This window comes from Poecile atricapillus, chromosome 2 (assembly GCF_030490865.1).
Source record: "Poecile atricapillus isolate bPoeAtr1 chromosome 2, bPoeAtr1.hap1, whole genome shotgun sequence".
NCBI classification, from domain to species: Eukaryota; Metazoa; Chordata; class Aves; order Passeriformes; family Paridae; genus Poecile; species Poecile atricapillus.
This window is the reverse complement of record NC_081250.1, coordinates 101,763,251-101,788,010: the sequence shown is the minus strand read 5'-3', so window position 1 is coordinate 101,788,010 and position 24,760 is coordinate 101,763,251. Positions and strand designations below refer to the sequence as shown.

The window sequence follows — 24,760 nt, the reverse complement described above, 5'->3', positions numbered from 1 at the left end:
TAGATGAGTACAGCTACACAGGAAAAAAAGATTTTTAAAAAAACCCCACAACAATTTCTAGCAAAAAGTCAGCTTCCCAGTGGGGACAAGGCTAAGGAGTCCCAAGAGCATTGCAGCCATAGCTGCAACAGTTTATCTCATTTCAGTATTTCACAGCTGTCCAGATAAACACGTTCCATTTTTTCAAAAACAGACTCAGAGCAAATAAGTGTTTAAAAATTCTGCAGGTTTTCCCCTTTCCTGTGATCACTGAAACAAATCCATCTTTTTTAAAAATCCATTTTGCCTTAAAAATGCTCATATTTAAATTAAAAAAACACCTAGAAATAAGGAAAAGTTAAGTTGCTACTCTGAAATACTATTAAAGAATCTTCATAATACAACATACAAAGCGAAACAGAAGACCCAAGAAACAAGGAAGTTTTCTCCCTCTGAACAAAAAAAAGTAAATGTCAATGTATTGGTTTCCAAATTTAAAAAAAAAAAAATCTTTAATAAATTAACTTTCAGGCATGTACAGTATTTTATTAAGTATAAACTAGTTATATATTATGAAACATAGAACAGACACACTTGTGTGAATCCTTTAGATTGGTGTATGACAACACCATGTAACTTTTTTACATGTCCTGCAAGAAGAAACTTAAAGACCTAATTGCTGCATTCATGCAATATCACAGCCCAGTGAGACATGAAATGACCCAAATATTCCCAAAACAATATTCCCAAGAAAAATCAAATTTCCTGAAAAATACAAGAATGCAGTCAATTTACAAGAAGTTTTGCTATGCAGTTATGAAATTGTTTTTCCTTTTAAAGGTGTTAGAAAGCATAAGAAAGAGCACATTTCTCTTAAAGTAAAAAAAATAATAAAAATTCAGAAACATAAGACACAGCTGAGCAGTCTCCTCCTGGGTAAATGAACCACTGAACACCATGACTGGGGCTGACTGGCCATGGTTTTAATGAATCAGAGAGCCTCTGACTCATAAAATGAGAATGTATTTTACACTGGCTGAGCGCCTAACTCGGAGCTCACTGCATCCTTGGGTTCACTGTGAAGTACAGTTAGAGATGGAAGGACAGGACACCACCACTGCCCTAAGAGGCAAACCATGAGAACTCCACAGCAGCCATGCACAAGCGGTGACAGAGGAAGCAGGAGGTGGCGGAGCCAGGGTCCCTTTGCTGAGAATGTGGCAGGGGTTGTTGTGCCCCTGACATCCAGCACAAGCCCACGATTGGCAGGGAGGAAGCTTCTCTGTGCTGCACACCAGCGTCCCCAAGGACACCGGGGCTGCAGAGCCAGGGGAAGCTCTCTGCTCCAGGACAGCCAATTCCTGCCTCTGCTGAGCTGATACCCATGCATATCATCTGCAGAAGTGCTCAGCCTCAGGCACAAAGTCCCTGTGTCAGCTGAGGGACTCGTTCTCAAGATGCTCTTGGTGGGGGCAGCCCCACAGCCACCCCACTACGTACAATGATGGGTCCATGTCTCAGGGACTGCATGCAGCCCAGTGTGGAAGCACAAGGTGGTCTGAGTCAGATAGTTGCTCTACTTTGCTTTTTAGCAACTCACACCATTATTGGTCAAATTCTGAGAAGCCAGTCCTAGACTTTCACAGTCATTTCTTTACTCTCTACCATTCACCACAGTGACAATCCCATGCCAAGAGAAAGGTGAGGAGGAAGGATGGCAGCAGGAAAGCAGATAACTGAGCATCTCAGAGACCTCTGTGAACCACAGAGTCCAAAGAACACACAATGAAAAGAAGAGCAAGGATGAGGAGTAACTTCTAGGGGGAAACAAAAAATGCACTAGCACAATAATTTGTTTGGGTGGGGATTTTGTTCTTCTGATTTTAACGCAAACCAGAATCAGCAGATTCCCAAAGTAGGCGAGTCTCTACCTTGGCCAAGTTGCAACAGGTAATATTTATCACAGATCCTTCCACAATGTCACTTATCTCTGGAAAAGCACATTAAACCATGCAACAGGCAGATATTCACAAAAGTAGATCACTATCTCCACAGTAACACCCTTCACCCCTTGAAATAAAAAAAAACAAGCCAAAAATACCAAATTCTGTTCTGGAATGTGTATTCATCACCACTCCCTCTTTTCAGCACTACCTCATATTTGTCACTTTTGATGTCTCTTCTTGTGTGCCTAGTCACCTTCCCAAAGGTGCTCTGAAAGACGGACAAAATAATCTGTCTCTCCTCTGCACTTCCACTTCTGTTTTCACTGCCTGTTAGATGTAATCTTTAATTCTCTATTTCTGTATCACTTAATTCAGTTTTTTATGGAAGTCCTGTCACCTCTTTCCCTGTTATTTCTAGAATTCACACATTCTTGCTGGCCGCTACAGCTAATGTATTTTCTACTGACAAAGTTATTTGTTGTTTTTATTATCACTCTGCCAGCTGGCCTAGTTGGCTATCTTCTTCAACTTCCTATCTCTCTTCCAAACATCATTAATCCCTCTGAACTCATCTACTCATTTCCCTATTTCTTTTTAAAGGGGCAATGATTTTTCTGCCCTTTCCTATGGAAACCTCCTACCCCATCTCCCACTCTACTAACATCTTCCTTATTCTCTGTACTCTCAGCCCTCATGCTCCATTTGCCTGCTCTCCTGGTCTTTGCTTAACTACCCTTATCTACCTGCCTTCAAATACTTCATAGACTGGGGCTTAAAATAACCTGAAACACCAAATCCCCCTACAATCACATTATTATATAATTATCTTCCTCATTAATTGTTTTGTCCTGTGGCATTCAGCAGGCCAGTAAATTACACTTCATTTGTATTTCTTCAGTTGTAATTCAGTTTGCTTCCAATAAGGGTGACTATTCTTCTGGAGTCACACCAGTGCAATCCCTACAAACCATGACTCGTTCTTCCAGGAAAATGACAAGCTCAGAATCAGACCAGCTCCCACATGAGGACACGTGGTTTCTAAAGAAGAAACTACTATGGGTTTGCATAGCCTGGCTTTGGTAGCAGGGGGGCTACAGGTTGCTCCTGTGAGAAGCTGCTAGAAGCTTCCACCATGTCCAGCAGAGCCAATTGCTGGTGGCTCCAAAGACAGACGTGCTGCTGGCCAAGGCTGAGCCAGTTAGAAATAGTGGTAACACCTTTATGAGAAAAGAGCAGAGTGAGAACAACTCTGCAGGTACCAAGGTAAGTACAGGAGGAGGCAGAGGAGCTCCAAATCCTAGAGCTCAGATCCCCCTGCAGCATGTGGTGATGATCACAGTGAAGTAGGTCTGCCCCTGCAGCCCATGGATATTCACAGGGATGCAGAGATCCACCTGCAGCCCATGGAGGAGCCTTCACCCATGGGTGGATGCCTGGGAACAGGCTGTGGCCTTGTGGCAGACCTGTGGAGAGAGGGGCCCTGCTCCCAAGCTGGAGCAGCCTGGCCTTGGAGGACCTCATGGAAGAGCAATCCACACTGCAGCAGCTTCAGGGGGACCAGTGCCCGTGGGAGGGACTCACATTGCAGCAGTTCACAGAGAGCTGTTGCTCATGAGAAAGAGCCAGGCCAAAGAAGTTCATGGAGAACTGTCTCCCCTGGGAGGGACCCCACGGTGCAGCAGAGGAATGACTCCTCTCCCTGAGCAGCAGAAGAAACCATGGGTGATAAAGTGACCATAACCACTATTCCCCATCTCTCTGCATCATTGGTGGCAGGGTGTAGAAGAAAGCATGGGTGGGGGGAAGGTGTTTTTAAGGGTTTATATGACTTCTTTTTGCTCTGATTTTGCTAGTAATAAATTCAATTCATATCCCCAAGCTGAGCCTGTTTTTCCCTTGATGGGATTTGATGAGTGATGTCTCCCAGTCCTTATCTTAACCCATGAGCCCTTCATTAAATTTTCTCTCCTCTGTCCAGCTGTGGAGGGGAGTGAGAGAGCAGCTTTTTGTGGCTGCCTGGAATCCAGCCAGCATCAACCCACTACAGTCTTTTTTGCTGTAAAATGCGGGCAGTATTTTACTGTGGGCTAGGGAAATCTGTTTATCTCTTGCTAGAAGAGTTTAAATACACCCACCAGCTACTTTATATATACTTTCAAATGTCTCCTTTGTGTGTTCACATACCCTCCTAGCCATACAAAAAAGAAATCTGTTCCCACCACTATGCCTGAATTTTTAACATTCTACTGTCTCTCAGACTTGTTCCAGGGATATGATTTTCATACTTTTTCACCTGGAATGATAACACAGGGTAAAATTCCTCCACCTACCAATTCTAGTAATGGAGGAATCATTAATTTATACCTCTGCTACAGATTTATAGCATTTATTACAAAAGGAAATCAGATCATGTAGTAAAACTAGATACAGCTACACTCACACATTTGTGTCAGCTGATTTACTTCACTACACATTAAGGAATTTGGTAATGCCATGAAGACAACATAATCGGCAATAATCCATTACTACAGCACAGAAAATAAAACAAGATTTTCCTCTGCAAAATTTTGTGCTTTATAAGAGAACTATCATCCCAGCCAATAAACTAGGCAGCTTTACTGGTGTCGTTGGCACAGGCACTATTTAAACCAACAAAGAAACCGAAAACCTTTCTGAAATCTTTTAACAGACAAAGTAATTTACAATGATTTTCAATAAAATCAAAGTTACTATAAGAGAGATCTTCAGAAAGAAACACACATTAAGCCACATGTATGTTTTCAGCAAACATTGGAAGTCTGGGAAGATACTATGCCTGATTATACTGAACATTGGTGAAAGATGCCATTATTTTCTGTTATTCTGTCTTTGACCCACAACCCAGCAGATGTTTTCAGCAGTGTTGGTTATGTTCTGAACCATGCAAACCATTTGCACAGCTTTCTGGATTTGACTATGGTAAACTTATCTCACCCACTGAACTTTTTTATTCTCTTTATGGTTTTTACTAGCTTGTTTCATCTCATAGCTCTTTCACAGGATCTTTGGATTTTCTAGCACATCCTTTCACAGAGACCCTTTGAAGGCTCAATGCTTTCATTTCCACTCCCTAGGAAGCCAGCAAAAACTTTGATCATGGTGTTCAGTCTCATCCATGTGTCTTACACAGGTACCTAATGAAATAAAATTGTTACCATTGTCCCATGATTCATATTCACAGTTTATACAGTTTTTTCAGATTATTTTTCTTTTGGTTATAACCCAAATTTCAGATTTTTTAGAGCACTGAAAGTAACTGCTTTCAAGTTAACAGAACACCATCGTATATCTAAGAAATGTATTTGGGGATAAGTCTGACTTTTTCCCCTGCCTATTAAATACTGGCAAAGGATTCTGACTTCTCTTACAGGCTCATCATTTAAATTATTAGGATATAATTGTTTAACATTGCCCCTTTCAGCAATTCTGACTCAAAGAAATCATCGTACCACATCTTTGCTATAATTATTTTTAAATTATAAGATATTTCAGGTAGCACTACCCATTCTATATTTGACTAACATTATTTCCAATATAGGAAGACAGATGATTACTGTGGGATGCTGACCACTCAAAACTCACAAGAAATCAATGCAAGGTACAAAGATTCAAATACTACAAGGTCATTTGTGTCAGAAATAGTGTGGCCAGCAGGACCCGGGCAGGGATTGTCCCCCTGTACTCGGCAGTAGTGAGATCACGCCTTGAATCCTGTATTCAGTTTTGGGGCCCTCACTACAAGGACACTGAGGTGCTGGAATGTTTCCAGAGAAAGGCAGTGGGGTAGGTGAAGGGTCTTACAAGTTGCAGCTGAGAGAGCTGGGGTTGTTCAGCCTGGAGAAAAGGACACTGAGGAGACCTTACAAGTCTCCACACCTACCTCGAAGGACATGGTGGCAATATGGGTGTCAGTCTCTTTTCCCAGGTAACAAGTGACAGGACAATAGGAAATGGTCTCAAGTCACACAAGAGGAGGTTTAGCTTGGATATTGGGAAACATTTCTTCAGTGAAAGGGTTGTCCAGTGTTAAAGTCACCATGCCTGGGGGTATTTTAAAATCGTGTAGATGTGGTGCTCAGGTACATGGTTTAGTGGTGGCAATGCCACCTTATAGACCTTATAAAGGTCTATTCCAACCTAAATTATTCTATCCTACTCCATACTGCCTCTATCTTATTAGTCATGACCTCTTAGAAGCAATCTAAATATATAATGAGCTTAATTTTACCATAACACAAAACTGACAGGGAGCCAGGGTGAACTGCCATGAAATATGCAATCTTTGCATAGTTTCTTTTCACAAGAAAAGTGCAAAGGACAATATTAAATGATGGAGGCAATTTGTTTGTGGTTTTTTTCTCAGAACGCTCAACATCCACGAGGGACGTGAATCTGGTTTTCAGACAGCAGCAATTAAAACAAAACAAGAAAAAAACCCACTAGCAGCAAAGGCTACTTTGACAGACTAAAGAATCTTTTTCCCATGTTCATGAGAAGAAAAAAATTGTTACTGCTTGTGGCAGGAGCCTTTGAAAGGCAATGTTTTTGCCAGGATTTTGATAAAAACCAGCATGAAACGAGCAAGTTTAATGTGCTGACAACAACTCTGTGAATGACATTGATCGTATCTTCACCTACAGTTTTGATTAACCACTTCATGAAAGACATTCTCCTTCTCTTGTGCCCAAACTTTTTTAATGTCTCCTTCTCCACCGTTTGTGCGTGCCCGTGACATCATCAATTTATTGACATCATTTGTGGTCTTACACCAACCAGATGGCTTCTGCTGACTTTGAGGTTGAATATCAGATTATTTCTTATTTTAAGTGTAAGGCACAGTCTAATTAGATACAAACATACCTCAGTATTGAAAAGAATGACAAGATGATTATTAGTTATCCAAAGTTCAACAGCAGTTTCTTTCTAATTCGGTGTTACATCTTCCTCTGATTTACTCAGCTTTGTGAGGATGGTGTGTTATATGTTATCTAATTCATGGAATTCAGACACTGGCATTTCCAAATAACCTTCTGGCCCTGGCAGCACTTGTTCTTGGACAATTGCCTTGGGAATCATTATGGTGCTTAAAGAATAAAATTTTAAAAAATATATATTTTCAGCATGCATAAAAGAATCAGCTGACCTGAAATGTGAGATTTCAAAATCAATTAAGCAACAAATTCCTGCTGTCAACATCAACATGTCAAAAAATACAACTGTATCAATTCTTGTAAAAAATTTTACTAATACATTTATTACCTGAGTCCATTTAATATTCACTACCTCAAGGAAAAAAGAAAATAGTGTATGTTTACCTTGACTTATCTTGCTGCCTTTAACAGTAATGTGAATTTTTAAAACCCTATTCTGTAACATGCTCATCCTCCCCACCTTTGGAACATTTGACTCACTCCCTACGCACAGACATAGGATGCAAGCAGGAAACTTCCTGACTCTGATTTGCAAAAACGATGGGTACCTCCAAGCAAGCATGATGCAGTAAATTTCAGTAAATTCTGTAAATTACATGGAGTCTAACAATTCTGAGAGTCAGGCCCATCTTCCTTAGTTTTTTGGTGTTTTTCATTTCTTACATACTCCTTGCTAGAATATCAGAAATATGTGAACATTTTGGTTACACAATCTTTATGAAACTTTAAAGCTAAAATTACCAGTATCTTTAAAACTTTTTTTTTAAATACACACTATTTTGATATTACCCTGCTGATATAAACTTACATTTTCAATGTCTTATATTTATAAAAGAAGATGATCTCACAATAAAACACCAGTCTGAGCAACAGATGACAAAGTACATATTTTATATGCAGTACTACATAGGGGGTGGTGTTAATCTTCCAAAGAAAGTAAAGGGCAACAGATACAGACAGTGAAAAATGCAAATTTGAAAGAAGACTGGACACAAAAGCTACAGGAAGGCTTGAGTATATTTCCCACAACTACAACAGCATAAAGAGCCCTCAGAAAAATCATCTGGGCAGCTACAAGTACACTAATTATTGTTTTTTATGTTTTAATCATCCAGCACCCAAGGGCACATCCCTGCAGGACAAGGGAAGAAAACAGTGGTTGCATGTAACTCTTGGTATCAATAACTTGCCTTTTATCAAATTCTACATGCCACAAACAGTTCAACTTTTCATACAGTTAAACTGTAACTCCTCCCATGTTTCTTGTAGAATGAAAGAGGCTAAGGAAGGGAATTTCCAATTTACAGTGGGCTGACCCTCTAAAAGCAGCACAGTTAACTGAACACTACAGTCACAGAAATAAATAATAAATCTTGCAGTTTTCAGGGAACAAAAAAATGAAAACAATTCCTTCTGCTGGATTTATAGAACTCAGCACAACAGATTCTTTGAATGATCAGCACAAAGTGTTTCATATGGCCAAAACACAAGCCAGTTTTTCAAATACTTGTTTCAAAATTGCAACCCAACAGTAAAATAACTACTGCTAAAAGTAATTTGTCAGTTCTACATGAGATGGAGGTCATGTAGGAGAAAAGAATGCAATAAAGAAACATGCAGAGCTGATTTTTTCCTGTGGTTTTAAAACAAATTAGCTGTCAAAGATATGCAGAATAACAAGAAATACTGACTAATTAAAAATATTCAAGTATGTGAACATGATTGCTGGGAAAATAATGCCAATAATTTACTGGCTAGTTAGCTCCTTAGAACCGCCAGCTTTGGACAGTTCTTGAAGTTGGGAATAAACTTTGTAGGTCTTGTATTAATTCATCATTCCATTCATTGCAAGTCAGTGACTGATGACGGTGCCAATGTTACAGAATAACATTCATTAATAATCAGCACTTTCAGATGAGAAACCCAAGTTTAACTTTTCTGAGCTTTTGGGTGCATTTTGTATGCACCCAAACACAGCAAATTAAACATGCTCTGCAGATGCAGGCTGTAATTAATTTATTTATTTTAAAACCAAGAATGGAAATCTGCACTCTCACGAGATTTGAGGTACCAGTGAGTTTACACAAAGACTGAGGAAACAACTTGTCCCAGCAGGATTTCCAGGAGCTGCTGTTACACAGTTTAGGATCAAAACTCAAAAGCTACAAGTAGAACATCTTTAAGAACATACTGAGGCATCTACCTTCACGAGAGGAGAGAGAGTTTAGAATTTACTGCAAAGACTTAATGCTTAGGTTCTTAAATGAAAAATGAGGAAGAAAAATTCCTACAAGTTCTGCCTGGGTAGCAATGCTGACTGTTTAGCTATAATATCCAAACATCAATTTATTTTTACTTGCAAGCCTTTGATCACAGTTTGAAAGTTCAGGGCTGTTTTTTGGGGTGGCTTTTTGTTCGGTTTGTTTTTTCTCTTTTAAGGAACAATAAAAATGGTAAAAGTCTACTTTCTGTTTGTCACAATCAAATAAGGTCAAAAAGTTCCCAATGCAGTGTTCCTTGGGACATTCAACGTAAGCCCCTGGGTTGTATCAAGTACAGCATAGACAACAGAAGGAATTACTCCCTTCCTTCAGCTTTCATTAAACCACATGCAATTTTGGCGCCTCTCAGGAAAAGAAATATATTGATAAACTTCAAAAAATCCAGGGGAGGGTCGAAAAGGCAGTGGAGGCTGAGGGACCCAGGCTCATTCAGCTCCAAGACATGGCAGTTTTGTGGTCACTTCACAGCAGCCTCCTGACCTGAGGGGAGGTTATAGAAAAGATAGCACCAGGCTCTTTACAAAGGTGCCTACTGAGATACAGCAGCTGAAAATGGAAGTTGGGGGGAAATAAGAGACGAAGGGAAATAAATGAAATGAAACTGCAATGACTGTGAGATTAACTAAGCACTGCAAAAGGCTGTAGACCTCCGTTCTCAGAGATTTCCAACAACCAGTAGAAAAAAGCCCCGAGCAATCAGATAAATTCAGCATTGCATTAAGCTGGAGATTGGAAAGGAGATCTCCAGAGGTGCCTCCCAGCCTGGGATGCTGTAAGGAGGGAAACAGAAAGGCTGACCAATGTCCCTGCTGTAATCACCCCAGAAACCTGGCTCAGGGGTAGGCAGAGGTGTGGTAAACCTCATCTGCTTCAAAAGAAAGCATGAGAAAGCCAAACCAAACAACTACGGAATTATTTGCCCCACAGGAGAACATTATTCTTTCTCCTCAAAACAGAGACTCACTCCAGTGACTTGGCTAGCTCATTCTTTATGTTCTTGCCTTTTTTGGAACAATTTCTATATTCTTATTTCTAAGTATTTCAACAACAACTAATGCATTAATTATGCAGGCAGGATACTCTGGTAATGAGACCTCCTTGTTCCTTCCAGTTTGCAATATTGTGTAGCACTGGAACAGTCTTACTGTGATTCCATTCCAAGAGCAACAGGAAACAGAAAACTCCACAGGGGGAAGAAACAAACGGAACTCCCCCAAATACAGTAACAGTAAATACAGGCAGGAAATAACCTGATAGTCTTCTTCTGCAATTCTGGAACTCCAACTGCTTCATCCTCTGGGGCACAATAATGACCACTTGAGACCTTCTGCCGTTTCCTTACTACTGCCAGTATGCCTCACCCAGCAGCCAAGTTGTAGGAAACAAGATTTGTGTATTGCCTCTTCTCTGTTTTAACATGGACTTCTCTAAAGGGAGGGGTGAACTTAAATTACTAGGTTAACCCTGATTTCTATCCTCCAAACAGCATAGTGGGATTGTCTTGTACCCCTCAGTCTGTCTGCATGCTATGATATAAACGTAGGCATCATAAGAGGCTAATTGAGGCTGCCAAAAGTTGACAGTGGCTTATTTCACATAAAGTTATTGTATCTCTAAGCAATTTATGCCTATGCCCACTGTGGTACAACAAACTGCAAGGATATTTTCTTAAGCACACATAAAATGAGTATGTTTTCTTATGCTTTCAGCAGACTAACAAGAAAAATATTTGTCAAGGTCTTCAAGCAACTGTGAAGCTTTGCATGCAGAGGGCAATGAAAAGCTGCAAGAAACAGGCCATGTTTGTGTACACCAACAGCATCATGATGGAATCCATTCATTCAGTTCAATAAAAACAAATAGCTAACAAGTTAAACACTACAAGGTTAGAGAACACATGACAACAAAGTACATATACAGGTTTATAAGAAGAGTAGTGAAAATGATGAACTATAGATATTCCAGTTGAAACATATTTTCACAAATAGACAATGTTTGTGTCTATTTGTGACAATAGACACAACTGGTTTGTTGGGGGGTGTTGCCCAATTATACTCTGAAATGACAGAAGAAAGTAATAAATTTGATTATCATTACCAGATGCTTTGTTTTTAAGAACATAGCAAAGACACTTTATTGCAAGCAATTTTTTTAAAAGCTGGTTATTGATTTCCTTTCAATTTTGAGAAAATAAGATATGGAAGTGGTGGGTTTTGTTTACACAGCAGTATACTGCAAATACACATGCCCCACATTTAGCTCACAAATGAGATTTGGGTCATACTTCACAGATCTTTACTCTCCAAATTACAGTTATTTGACACATTAAATGTCTAGAGAAGAAAGAAGGAGGAGGAGGAGCAGAAAGGAGAAGAATCAAAACAACTATGCAGCTTTTCTAGTTGATAATACAGTTATCACAACAGAATTTCTTTGGCCAACAGCACTACAACCTGAAGAAAACAATTTATAATTTAGCATGCAGAAAAGGCAGAAATATTTCTCTATGACTTTCTATACAGAATTACACATTTACTGCCCCCAAAGAAAACACTGATGGTGTCAATGAGTCATGCAAAACCAAAGAAAATAATTGCAATTCTATTCTTGCAACTGGGAGAGCCCTTCAAAATACATGCACCAGAAAGTCTAGTCTCTGACGAAGTCTTGAACGGTTAAAATATGTAGTTTCTTTTAAGTTTTTGTTTTGTAGAATTGTATTTAAGTAGGGAACTGTGTCAAAAAAACACAGTGTTATTAAGGAATGTAATAGGGCAGGTTATTAAAATTCTAAGCACAGAGTGAAAGAGCAATGAATTGAAACATGTTTTTGAATACTGCTTTAAACAATATTGTCATTGATTACAACATGATCTAATATTTATTTATGGTCATAAAAGTTTTCTGCATACATCAGGATTTGCAGAGACAAATATCCCTCACTTTCCTTTGGCTTATGAATTTATCTATTCTCAGTGACCAGGAAACTGTGATTCTAAAAGATGCTGTAAAAAGCCACAAATATAACCAGGGAAGAAAAGCACAACAGAAACAGATGTAGCCTCTATGCAGCCATTTTGCATGTTCCAGACTTTTCCCAATATATGAGAATGTAATGAAATGAAATTCAAAGTGTCACCGTACTTGTTGTTGTTTGTTGTACTTGTACTTGTTTGCTAGATATCCTTGACAAGCAAATCAACATCATCAGAGATGTGTAATGCTGTAATCAGCATCACCTTTCACAGCTGGAGATTTATCAATTTGGATAAAGGCCCACTATCAAACTGCGAAAGTGGGGAGGTTACGCTGGCTGCCCAGTATGTTTCATTGATCTTTCCTTTCTGAGCCTTTGCAACCTCAATCTGTACTTAAAAAAAGCTAAACTAAAGCTAACATATACAGACAACCTGGAATACATGAGTGCTAGAAAAAGCAGTTTAGTGTTCCTCAAATTACCTAGGAGTTATTTTTTTTAATAGCACATTTTTAACCCAAAAAAACAACAACAAAATACCCCAGAAAAACCCAACAAACATACGGTTTATTGTGTGGCATTAGCACAACTAGGAAAAAGACAGCACTTGTTCTTGTTTAGCATCTCTTACCACATAGTGTTTGGCATGCTTCAGCACAATAAGAGTCCAGAACACACCCCCTTAACTATTCAGGAAATCATTTCCAGTCACCTATGCAACTTCTGATCAAGGGACAGAACTGGTCCCCTCTTGAAAACCACTTGGTACTTCAATTTTAACTTATGGTTCTGTCAAGCTGTATTAAGTAATTAGTGGCTTGGAAACAGTAGACAGAGTATGTAATGTCTGGAGTCCCAGGCTTTAGAATATTTTGCCCAAAAGGGAGCAATTAGTGCATCACTCACAAACACATAGTCACTTTAAGTTTGACTTCCTTTATAAAACACCTTCCAAACTAAAGACTACCTGTCAGAGAAGAGCTACACTGTGCTGTCTATACAAGTTGTAAAGGCACCCTGCTCTGAAACTCCTTTCTTCTGGGGAAGGCAGATTTATCCAATCCTCATCCCTTTCTCTTCAGAACTGGACAATTGATAGGAAACTCAGAGCTGTTAATGTCTACAGTTAATCTTAATGGTTGCTTTTATGCTTGCAAATGTTATTCTAAAGTGTTAGAGTAAATAGAACACTACACTGTTGTTGATTTTAGTGATTATACATACTTTCTCCCATCCAAAGGATTATTTACTAAGGCAACAAACTCAAAATGAATTAAAAAGTACTCCTTTTTACTCATGGTGGAATTCACCCGTGGAATTCATTGCCACAGGATATTATCAAACCTAACACTGCAGCACAGAATTAATGATATAAGAGAAATTAAAATGCAGAACAGTGACCTTAATGGGACATTCAGGTTTTACAACTGCCTACTTAATATAGGAAATAGGTAAGACCCTCAGGAAAAGAGAAGTGCATTAATACAACCACATCCCAAACATAGTACATCAGAGGATATACTTCTAACAAACACACCAGAACAGCTGATTTATCTACAAAATAACCCTCAGTATACCAGCTTCTCTCAGTAAAAGAATGAGAGGGCTCCCTCGCTCATATTCCTGGCAGTAAAAACTGCATTCTCTCTGAAAACTTACCTACACACTACCAGCTTCTGACATACTTAGTTTCAGAGACTGAAAAGTTTCAAAGACTGAAAATTTCAAGATGACAGAATGAAGATCTGCAATCACCACTAAAGTAATGCTACAGAAAACCTTTACCCTAAATCTGGATTGATTTAGTTACAAATATTGATCAATCTGCTGCAGCACAGGGGAAAAAAAAATTATACAGCTTATTACTAGCAAATCATAGTTAGAGCATCTTTAGAACTGCCTAAAGATACTAGGAAGACTAGTTCAATCTACTGACTATACAGGTTTTTTTCACTAATTAGAACTCACTAACCTCATTCTTCATAATGGATATCAAACAGTCTTTTTCACAGTCTAACACACGAACTAGTTACTGATCTTCCTCAAGTGAAACATTATCCTCATATCCACAGCTTCACAATGGCTATCATTTCAAAGCGAAAAGACATGTAGAAAAGAAAATGTGGAGCATAAACATTCAGCAGCTTTACACACTTGGAGAAAAGATTTTACTCTTCTGAAGGAAGATATAATTTGGTGTCCCTTTCAGATACAACCCTTTGGATGATACTTCCTTCCACGAGTCCTTTTAGCAACAGCAGCCATTCTGAAGTTGTTCAGCTTTTACCAGCATTTGCAACTCTGCTACTCCAACAAACACATTGGTAAAGATGTAACACAAAATTATTTTAGCATTTAAGTGGTTAAAACTGTTCAACTCTGTACCCCTGCCTATTGTGTATCAGTTGTTTCAGTTTCCTGCATTTTTGGATTTTTAGCAAATACCTGAAATGAAAAAGCACCATAGCTACACATGTAGAGGTGCAATAATAGAATCATTCTCTTCCCTCATCTCCATCAGAAACATCTACCAAAAAATGAGTTATCACCAAATACACACAGGTTTCTCATTTCATGTTTTGATTTGACTGCCCTGATTAGAAAGAAATTAGAAAGAACCAAAAACCAAAATACTGCTCAGTGTTGTACCTGCAATTTAGAAGACAGAAAATTTCATGCATGACATGATTTGCATGAACTCCAGCACAACAAATAAAGGACTTAAATGCTTTCCAGTTCTGACAGTCACCAGGCAAACTGTCTACTTTCTTCAAGTAACTCACACCAGTCAGCTGTCTCCCACTGACTTCTATTCCCACATTCAACACTATCTGTAGAACAACTTACCCACCAGGCAAGCCCTAACACTTGCAAACTTACAGGTTCTGATTTTAGCTCTGGTTTAGTAATTAAGTGGATTCAAACCACTTAATAGAATGATTAGTATAAATAAGTAGAGGAGGTAAGAACTTATGGAGAGAAGTTTTATTCCAATTATTTTGTGGGATTCGTCCTTAAGTGGTTTTGCAGCCTGAGCACTAGGGAAGAAGCAATCACCCCGAGATGACTGTTACACAAAAGAGAGGGACACTGTACTTGCAGTAGACTGCTGCCTCCCCACTCTCCTGAAAACTCTTTCCTCTGGATCTTAATTGACCCTAGGTGGAAGCCACAGAGACTGCAATGACATTTTGTGCACAAGAACATCTAACCCTGTGCCTACAAGGGTAAGTGGAAAGTGTTGTTACTGCTCCCACACCTTTCACCTGCTCCCACTGAACAAGGCAAAACTTTCTGTAATCAAAGAAACTAGGTAAAATAATTTAAATCATCTGAATGAGGAAGGAAAGCTTCCAATTTAGGTGGTTTAGGATCTCTTGTGCAAACCGACATTCAAATTAACTTTTTTTTTTCAGCATGCTACCCACTAATGGTTCCTAGACTTTTTGTCACTGTGACTAATACTTTTATGAGTGTTCTGGGACAACAGCAGAGTTTTAGAATGTAATGGGAAGCCTATGTGAATTTTTATCATGCTGGTCCCTACCATTTACTTGATTCATCATAATAAATATTCCCCAACGTCAACTTTATGACAAAAAACCCCACCAGTCTGATCTTTGCCTTCTTTTCAGTAACTGTCCAATTTTAGAGAACAGTAAGTATGACTTTCCCCATCTACAAGAAGTTTATTTCAACTTTAAAAATATGTCAGAGTTTTTTGATATGTATGTCTACATTGTCACATGCAATGCCACAACACAAATTGCCCTTAGTCTGAACAGTCCTGCATGACAACTTGCTATATCATCACCATGATATCACCTGCAGAGACAGGCACATAAAAAACATTCAGTCACCTGAAAACTGCAACAAAATGTCATATTCTATGGTCATTTCTTGAAGAGCCACCTCCTGTGAAATCAATGAAAAGGACAAAATAAACAATAATCCAAGCACAGCGTGGTTCGCTGCCTCCACAGGCTTGCTTTAGCATTACAGTTGCCCAATTTATTCTCTCTGCAGGAAATGTGAGTAGCAATAATTCAAAGCAGCAAAACACGTAGGGAGGTATCAGATTCTGAAATACACTTCAAACATGCAATTTAAGAAGCATTTTAGTACCTGGTAATGTAGTAATTCAGGTATTTCCCCTTCAAAATTTTTATCAATATTTGCTAATTTGGGGATAAAAGATTACCCAAGCATCCTGGAATCCACCTTTTCCTTCCGAGGCAGAACACAGACCTCTAAGGCAATTCCCAGCAGGTGAATCCCAACTCCCACTAAGGCACCTCCAGTAGGTGAATATATGTGGTTTTGAAAACACTGTAATGATTTAAGAAATACTGTCTGTAACATATTGTTCATATCCTGAAGAGAAGCTAATTCTGATTCATTCAGTATCATTCTCATGAGTACTGGTTGCTGAAAGGAGAAATAAAATAAATGAAATGAAGAAAAAGAATTCCTGCTATTTAGCAGCAGTTTAAGTATTTGGCTCCAAGAAAGTCCTGAAAATTTCCAAATATCTGAGCTCTGTTACCAAAAATTTCTAAAGTATTTTCTTTTTACCTGCCATTGCTTACAAAACACTGCACTCAACCCCTCAGAAAACCCCAAATTTTCCAGAAGCTTCTACAACTCTTAGTTCCTCTGGGTCAAAATTCAAGAGTTCAGAAAGCAAGTGTAACTTCTGGGAAGCACTTCTCCCAGGCAACCACCTCACAGAAGCTCATTTGCTGATAACACACAATCCAACGGCATCAGTCACAACCCAGAGAAAGCCATCCTCTGGAAAAATGTCTTAAGCATTTTTTCCCCAGCACCCCATTTGAAAATAACCATATTTTGCTTAAGGAAAACTAATGAATTGTGTGTGAACTAAAACAATTGGAGGCAGCATAATTAAAAACTGTTATCAAGTAAGCCAGCTTTGTGGTTCAAGTCTCCATAAACCAAAGAAAGCAATTACCAAAAGATTGCTCTGATGCCTTATTTCAACACAAAACTTCTTGCATTTTTCAAGTACATGTGAGTAACAAAAAAAGACAGGTTCACACCAAGGCTCAAGCTTTAAAAGACAAAATACAAAAAGCCCACTTTCTTCCACCAGTGCCTAAAGCTCCCTCTCCTCTATTTTGCTATTTGTTTTTTCAACATTGTACTACCATAGTACAGAAAAAAAAATCACATTGTAGTAATCACACTAAAAAAACAACTAAACAATAAAGTACCTAACTCTCTCGGTCTTATTACAGAACATACTACTTTGTTTGCAATAAGTTTCACATTACTCTAAGTAACTACTTAAACTCTAGGATCATATTGGTCTGAACATAAGATTTTTATCATGAAAATAACATGACAGGATCCACCTTGAAGGCATAAGCCTAAAATCAGCTTTCAATTCCAAAGCCTTTCATTTTGTGAATGTTAAATTTCTTGTCTTCATCAGATGCTCAAGAAGCATCATTCTCAATCTTTAAATGGAAATATCTAGGCTTACCTGAAAAAGATTAAACTCTTCAGTGTTATAGATCTAATCCTAAAAATTCTTCAAGGAATTGTGTTTTCTCGGTTACGTGATACTGATCAGTGCTTGGAAAGTATTTCATCTCAGCAAGCTGACATTTTCTCATAAATGCAAACTAGCATTAGTATGTATTTCAAAAGTTTGTAAACTTCAGGTATTTAAAGTACCTATTTTAAGTCTTAAAGCATTAACCATTTTAACAGTATTTAAAGAATCTGTTTTCAGCTTAGCAGATGTGTTATTTTTAACAAGTTTGCCACAGCTGCCATTGCCCTCCACACACCTGGACAGGGCCCTCCAACCTCATTACTTTCTAGTCTTAGAAACAAAACAGCAAATTATACCATGATAAGAAACTGTAGTAACTGAGAGTTTTAAAATCACACACAATGGATTCTGAACCAAAAGAACCACTCTGTATTTCCACCATTCTGGCAGTGCCAGACACATTCACTGCCCAGACAGGGGCAGGAGACACAAGAGCATCAGTCTCGCAGTGAGTCCTTGTGCCAGCTTTTCAGCTGCGGATGTAATCTCACCGTAAGTCATACAAAAAACCATCACTCTAAAAAGCCTTTTCCAGAAGCCCATGAAACACTTCCTTGATGCTTTGGAAAGGAAGAGAGCACTGGCTCAGGGATGGCTCAGGGATAACTCAGGTGCAGATGCAAGGTAAGTGTGAGAGCAAAGCAGGGAGAGCTGTTTCACCCTAGTGAGGGCTCTGCAAAGAGCTTGTAAAGGGGGAAAAGATAAAATTTACAGACACAGTAAAGTAAGGTAAGAGAAAAGCTGTTTGTCCATTTACCATTCCTTTCTCAAATCCAAATGAGCAAGATTGCTAGGTCCAAACCCAAAAGTTCCGCAGTGGGATTTCTTTTTCATACTCAAGACGGGAAGTGCCTCTTTCAGGTTTTATATTTCGATTAATCCTCAGATGAGTAAGATTTATGAGCACAAGCAATTCGCGACAACATCAGTTCTCATCTGTGGAGGTATTACTGCAATGCGAAAGTACTTCTGCATTACTAAATAACGAGAATATGAGCAGCAAAACCATTTTATCTGAATTTGTTTTGATAAAGAGTCTGGCAAGAGCCAGACTGAGCACCTGACAGAACAATACCCCTCTTATTTTAATACCCCAGCAAGATATTATATTATCAGAGTAATACTAAAAAATTCACCTAAATACCATTCATTTTCTAGAATCCTTTCTTCTCTCCACATGTCTTTCCTGTAAATTCATCCTCATACTTCAGTCATCTTTCATGAATTTAAAGAAAATATGGGGCCCGACTGATTCCAAACAGGGAGCTAGCTCTATAGCTAACGCTGGCATTGAAAGACCTGTCTGACACCCCCACCCCTTGCCTTTGAGGGCATCCCACCGCCTGCCCCTTGCATTCCCACCCAGCTCCTCCACGCACAGCGTTCCCGCACACTGGCCACCAAGGCACAGACACCTGGTTGCACAGGGACAGCTTTAAAGCCCCTCATTTGCTCTCATGGATCAGCGGAACTGTGCCCTTCCCAGCACCAGCGGTGGCCACCCAAGCCTAGGGCAGGGCACCTGCGGGGAGGCCACGGGCTCTGGAAGGAGCAGAAAGAGGGTGCAGATTCTGGTGAAGGTCGGAAAAGCTGCCTCCATCTCATTCCGCATACAACCCCGCTAAGAGCACACACCGCCCGGCCTCAGGCAGAGCGACGGGGGAAAAGTGCATTTTCACTCCCAGGCCGCGAAGGCAGGAGGGCTGCACACCGCGAGGCACCAGGGAGCGCCCTGCGTCCCGCATGCCGCCAGCGGGGCTGAGGATGGGATCCGCGTCCTCCTTCCCGGAGAAGTCGAAGGCAGGGGAGGCCACCTAGAAGCAGAGTGTGGGGCAGCTCTCGGGCAGGGTGGAGGGAAAGATGCTGAAATAGAGAGGCGCTGGCCGGCCCATCGCAGGGTTAGTCAAGGCCAAAGCCCCGGGAAGGATGCGTGTTTCGGGGACCGCTGGGCAGCCCGGTCCTGGAAGTACGGCGAGGCCGCATGGAGAGTGCGAGTCGCTCCCGGCAGCCCCGGCTTTCGGCGTCCGCTCGGTGCGGCCGGGAAGGGGCTGGCGGCGGCCCGGGACCTGCCCGGGAGCCCCGCAAGGTACGGCCGGCACCGCTCCGCCGCCCGCGGAGGATGCGCGACATGGGGAGGGTGAGCATCCACGGGTTTCTCTCCCTGCTGTGCCATTCCCGGCCCCTCTTCCCCAGCTCCCACCCCGCAGCACTCCACCGCCCCAGCGGGAACCAGCCCCGGCCGAGCTGCCCTCCGCAACCGAGGCTTTCGTCGTCCTGCGATCTACTGGGCAATCTGGACTTATTCAGACTTTGTTCAAATTGTGCGGAGGGCACGGATTAATATTAACATATTCACCAATGGCTGGACACCGCAGTTTTCCGTCCAAAAATAATTAGTTCTTTGGATGGCTGCCTGCTAAGTAACGCGTTTTAATAAACTAAAATTTCTCCCTCTCAAAGTAAGGAAAATTTACCTCCTGAAAACCTCCGTAAATTTGAGAACTACTCCTCCTGAAAGACGCTCACTCTTCCCTTTACAAAGTATCCCCGAAATCCTAACGCGGCGGCTGAACCAGCCTGCCTGGAGGGCAAACCCTAAATCCTCCTCTCTCCCTCGCTTTGCCCGAGGATGGGGGACGCGCGGGACTCGGGAACCAGCGGCAGCTGTTCCGAGCCAAAAGCCGCGGAGCCCCCGGAGCCCCGCACGCCGGTGCCGCAGCGGCGAGCGGAGCCCCGCCACACGTGCGAGCCCCGCACCCCCGGGTGCACACCAACGGCGACAAAAATTAATAACAACAAACATATCAGAAATCATGGGCGAGTTACGAAGTTTACAGTTTCTTGGAGAACTAGCGCAACGGGGGAGATGCCAAGAGGAAGAAGCGGAGCATCCCCCAAGCCGCCGGCCCCGGCGGGCAGCGACGGCGGTCCCACGGCACCGGGACGCGCACCCGCCCGGGGACCCACGGAGGAAGGGAGGGAGGGACGTACCGGCAGTCAGGCACACGGGCAGGAGCAGCCGGAAGGTGAGCCCGCACACCACCTCGCTGGCCATCGCGGCGGGCGGGGGTCGCGGCCGGCCGGCCGGAGAGCCGTCCCTCTCTGCGCGCCACCGCCGCTCCTAGGGCCGCCCGTGAGCGGAGCCGCCGCGGCGGCCGAGCATCGCCCGTCCCCTCCTCGCCTCAGCCGCGCCGCCTCACGCCTCCCACCGCATCCCGGCGGCAGCCCATGCAAGCAGCGCCGCGCCGCACCCCCGGCCCGGGGCACGCACACGCCCGCCCCCTCGGGGCTCCCCCCACCGCCCTCCCCCGCTCGCCCGGCAGCGCGGAGCGGCCGCCCCGACGGCGCGGGCCCAGCCGGCGGCACCCGCGGAGCGCCCCGCCAGGGAATCGCCCCGCGCTCCGCCCCGCGCCCCTCCGCGCCTCCTCCGCCCCCGCCCCTGCCTCCGCGCCCCTCCGCGGGGACCCGCCTGCCACCGCGCCCGCTCCCGCTCTGCCCTGAAAACTTCGCCGCTTTTCCCTAACGTTTCTTTTCGTGTCGGTTTTGGGGAGGGGTGTTAACAAATTTTTTTTTCTTTTCACTTTTTTTTTTTCCTTGCGTTTAAATTTTTGTAGTTAACGGGTTTTTTTTCTTGATTGGGGAAAGGTTTTCACTAATCTGTTCGCTTCCCGCCCTTCCTCCTCCCCCCTCCCTTCCCCCTCTCCTTTCAGCAGCACATTTAGGTCCACAAGAAAATTGTCGCCTGGAAAAAAAATAGATCTCCGGTGGCTGGAATGTATTTGACTTTTCTGGAAAGCTTTTTACCCCTTAAAATACGGTGCTGGTTAGAAATTGCTGCGGGTTTAAAGGGACCGCTTCAAGGCCCAGCTGGTGTGTCCCTGTGCGTGTACTGAATGACCCTCACAGGAGGGGTTGAAATAGTGATGCTGTAAAATAGAAAGTTATTAACGTTGTTATCAATGCAAGTAAAAATGTGTTTCATTTTTGGCAATGTATTGCAATCCCTCATACTTAAATGAGGGAAGTTTAGATCGAACACCCTCTTCCTGGGGGCAGTGCTTTAGGTAACTTTATTCCCGTGAAAGATGTGAGGTAAGAGAAAGCAGGAGCAGTGACCCTGTGGTCCTTGACATGATTTCTCAGCCCATCCTCCTGGTGAAGGACCTCATCCAGTCTTACTTCAAATGTAAAGACTCGTAGGTTTTGCTCTTGAAGTCTTGTTTGAATGTTTGTTTTGGGGTTTTTTTACTCTTATAATTACTTAATCATATTTTGCTTTCCCATGCTTTCTAAAAGAAAGTATTTTCATATCCTTCTTGTAGAGAAAAATGATTGCAAACATGAACATGACTCACAGGAAAATACAAAGGGTCTTTTAAAGAAAAAAATTAAAACTATGTGTTTGGTGGGTTCAAATGCCAAGTATTGAGCCATGCAAACATCTGACTTTTGTTTTATGGATAACGGCAATTATTCAGATATTCAAATATAATGCTAACAGAATCTGATACAAGTATATTTGGGAAGTAAAGAGCTCTAGACATACAGATATGAAAATGCTCAGGAGAGCTAAGAAGAATCAGCTACAGACAGTAATTCCATGTGCCTAATGGGTCTGGTAAAAGGAATCCTATCACCAGAGCCTAGTCCTCCTAGGAGGAGGTACAGTCAGCTGGCAGACAGTGCATGGAGTTAAAATGTAACTTCTATCTGTCTTAACAGAGATTGTAAGTGAGCCCTGTCCCAGCAGGATGAGCGTGATGCCTCAGCTCAGTGTCAGGGCACAGCCTGTGGAGGTTGCTCCCTCCTTCCCCACACTCAGCCCCAGCGTGGCTCACCCACGCATCTCGACCATGAACCAAGCCTGGTGTGTGATCCACAATCTTCTGGCACACGTGTCTGTGCACATCAGTCTTTCTGAATACACCTAGTGATGGCATCTGTAGGTGACAGAACACTAGGATCAGCAAGTACTTAATCTGCTGACGTGTCTGATCAGCCTGTAGTAAAGTCAATCCCAGCATTGTTTTAAGACCACAGGATCCATCTCAAAAAAGTTAAGTTCACAAGGAAGCTCTCCTTGCCTTCAAGGCTACAAAGCAGAAGTTAATAGTAGTCTGTGTGTGTAGGATACATGCACAGTTGAAACAAACTTTGGCAACACATTTTCAGATATTGATCGGGTTTGGGGCCTTTTGTTTTGTTTTCTTGTTTTTTGTTTTGGTTTTGAGTTTTTCAGATTCACTAAAGCAAGGATGAAGTGTTTATTATCTTTATAGTAGTTACCTAATTCTTTCATTCAGAAAGCATTGGTTTTATGCTAGGGTTTGGGAAATAATTAGCCAGTTTTCAATACTTACATTTCACACTGTATGAAAAGAAGAGTTTAAATAAACATATTGCATGGCTCCTTACATTTTATCAGACTGTTCATCTGCTGCAAAATCTATGCAGCCGCAGTGCCACCTTTTGGCTAAAACGTCTTTCGTTTAAGTAACAACATCTCCTTCCCTCAACTGCTGGGAGTTAACTGTTTGCATACGCAGAATTTTGAGAGAACAACGAAACATGCATCGTCCAACCATGCACCTCAGAGTGGTAAAAAGAATAAAGAAATACATGAAGCCTTACCAAGAATTGTATATCCCTTCTGTAACTCAGCTGTTGACAGAAATAATAAATGCATTAACTTGAAAATTGGAGAGGCACTTTAGCCAGCATGGAAGCAATAAAGTGCAGGGCTAACTAAATACAGAAAGAGAAACTGAATTAATGGGGAAAGTGTTGGATTAAGTGTACCCGACAGAGAACATTGATTAGGAATAGTACCAGGAGCTTATTTAGCTAATGTCAGTTTTTTTCAAGTGACATAAAAGCAATTTGAATATAAGGCAAGAGGTTTGCTTGTTTACCTAAGGGTATAAACTTACTGAAATCACACTGTGGGCCACACAGTTTTTCTCTTTCCCTCTGCAAACCACAGGAAATTACCAGACTGGGTGAGTCCTTCAGCATCCAGTAAATGTGCTAGCAGTGGATGTAGCTATCTCATCACCTAGCAGCATTTCTTTCCCTTACTTTCAGCTACCAGGATCTCAGCCCCCCAGATGTGTAACACCCACCTTAGGTGAAAACATTTTAGCACTGGAGAAGTTGATGAAGCCTTAATAAAGAGTGGGAAGATCTTACTTTTATAAAATAACAAACCTCAGCCATGAAAATATTTGCTCTACCTCATCTTGTCACCTTCTCTGATGACAAGAGGATAACTTGGGGTTTTTTTTGAAAAATGTTGTTCCCCACTCCATACAGTAGTCAAAATCAGTGGTAGTGAATAGAGTCAGAGACAAAGAGAGCTACTGGGAGGAAATAAAGTCCAGAATGTATTGATTCACTGATTCCATTCTACCATTCTACCATTACGTAGGATAGAATCATTTCAAATTGGTGGTTGAAGTTGACTTTATTAAGCTGACTGTCCAAAACAGTGCTATTCAGAAAAACAGCTTCTAATTGCCTGAGCTTTCTTGTTTGTTTGGCTGTTTGAATCATGAACTCATGCATTTGTTCTAACAGTCGGAAACTCTGAATAATATAACAAGGGCTTGACTATGGATACATGTATATATTATGTGATCACACAATCTGTACAGTTGGCGAGCTCCATAAATGAGTGCTAAACTAGCTGAAGAAATAAAACTCTTCTATATAAAGAGGCAGCAAGGCATTAAGTTCCACTGAGAGGAAGGAGAAGTTACTGAAGCCTTTTCAGGGCAGTCACTGCTGTACAGTGCTGGTTTATATTTGTTATTCTTACAATATGAGAGTCCTGCTTTGGGGACCTGTGGGGAAGGAAATGGCTTTAACATTTGCAGTGATGATTAACTAGTGTGTTATGTCTCTTGATCCATGCTCCCTAAGAACACATGAAAACATCCTGCTCCTCATACCTATTCTCCTCCTGCTCAGTCCTGTCAGCAGCTGGAGGAACAGCCTGCAGTGGCTCACCAGGAGTCAAGCAA

At 41.5% G+C, this 24,760-nt stretch overlaps 1 protein-coding gene across 1 annotated transcript in view; it reads right to left on the bottom strand.

Annotated features, from left to right (window-relative positions):
* Positions 1 to 20,975, bottom strand: part of PIEZO2 (piezo type mechanosensitive ion channel component 2) — a 287,977-nt gene extending 267,002 nt beyond the window's left edge. The window contains exon 1 of the mRNA XM_058833220.1: positions 20,730 to 20,975. Coding sequence (XP_058689203.1) covers positions 20,730 to 20,793 — 64 coding nt within the window. The 5' untranslated portion in view covers positions 20,794 to 20,975. The remainder of the gene's footprint in view (positions 1 to 20,729) is intronic.
* Between the last annotated feature and the right edge of the window lie 3,785 nt (positions 20,976 to 24,760).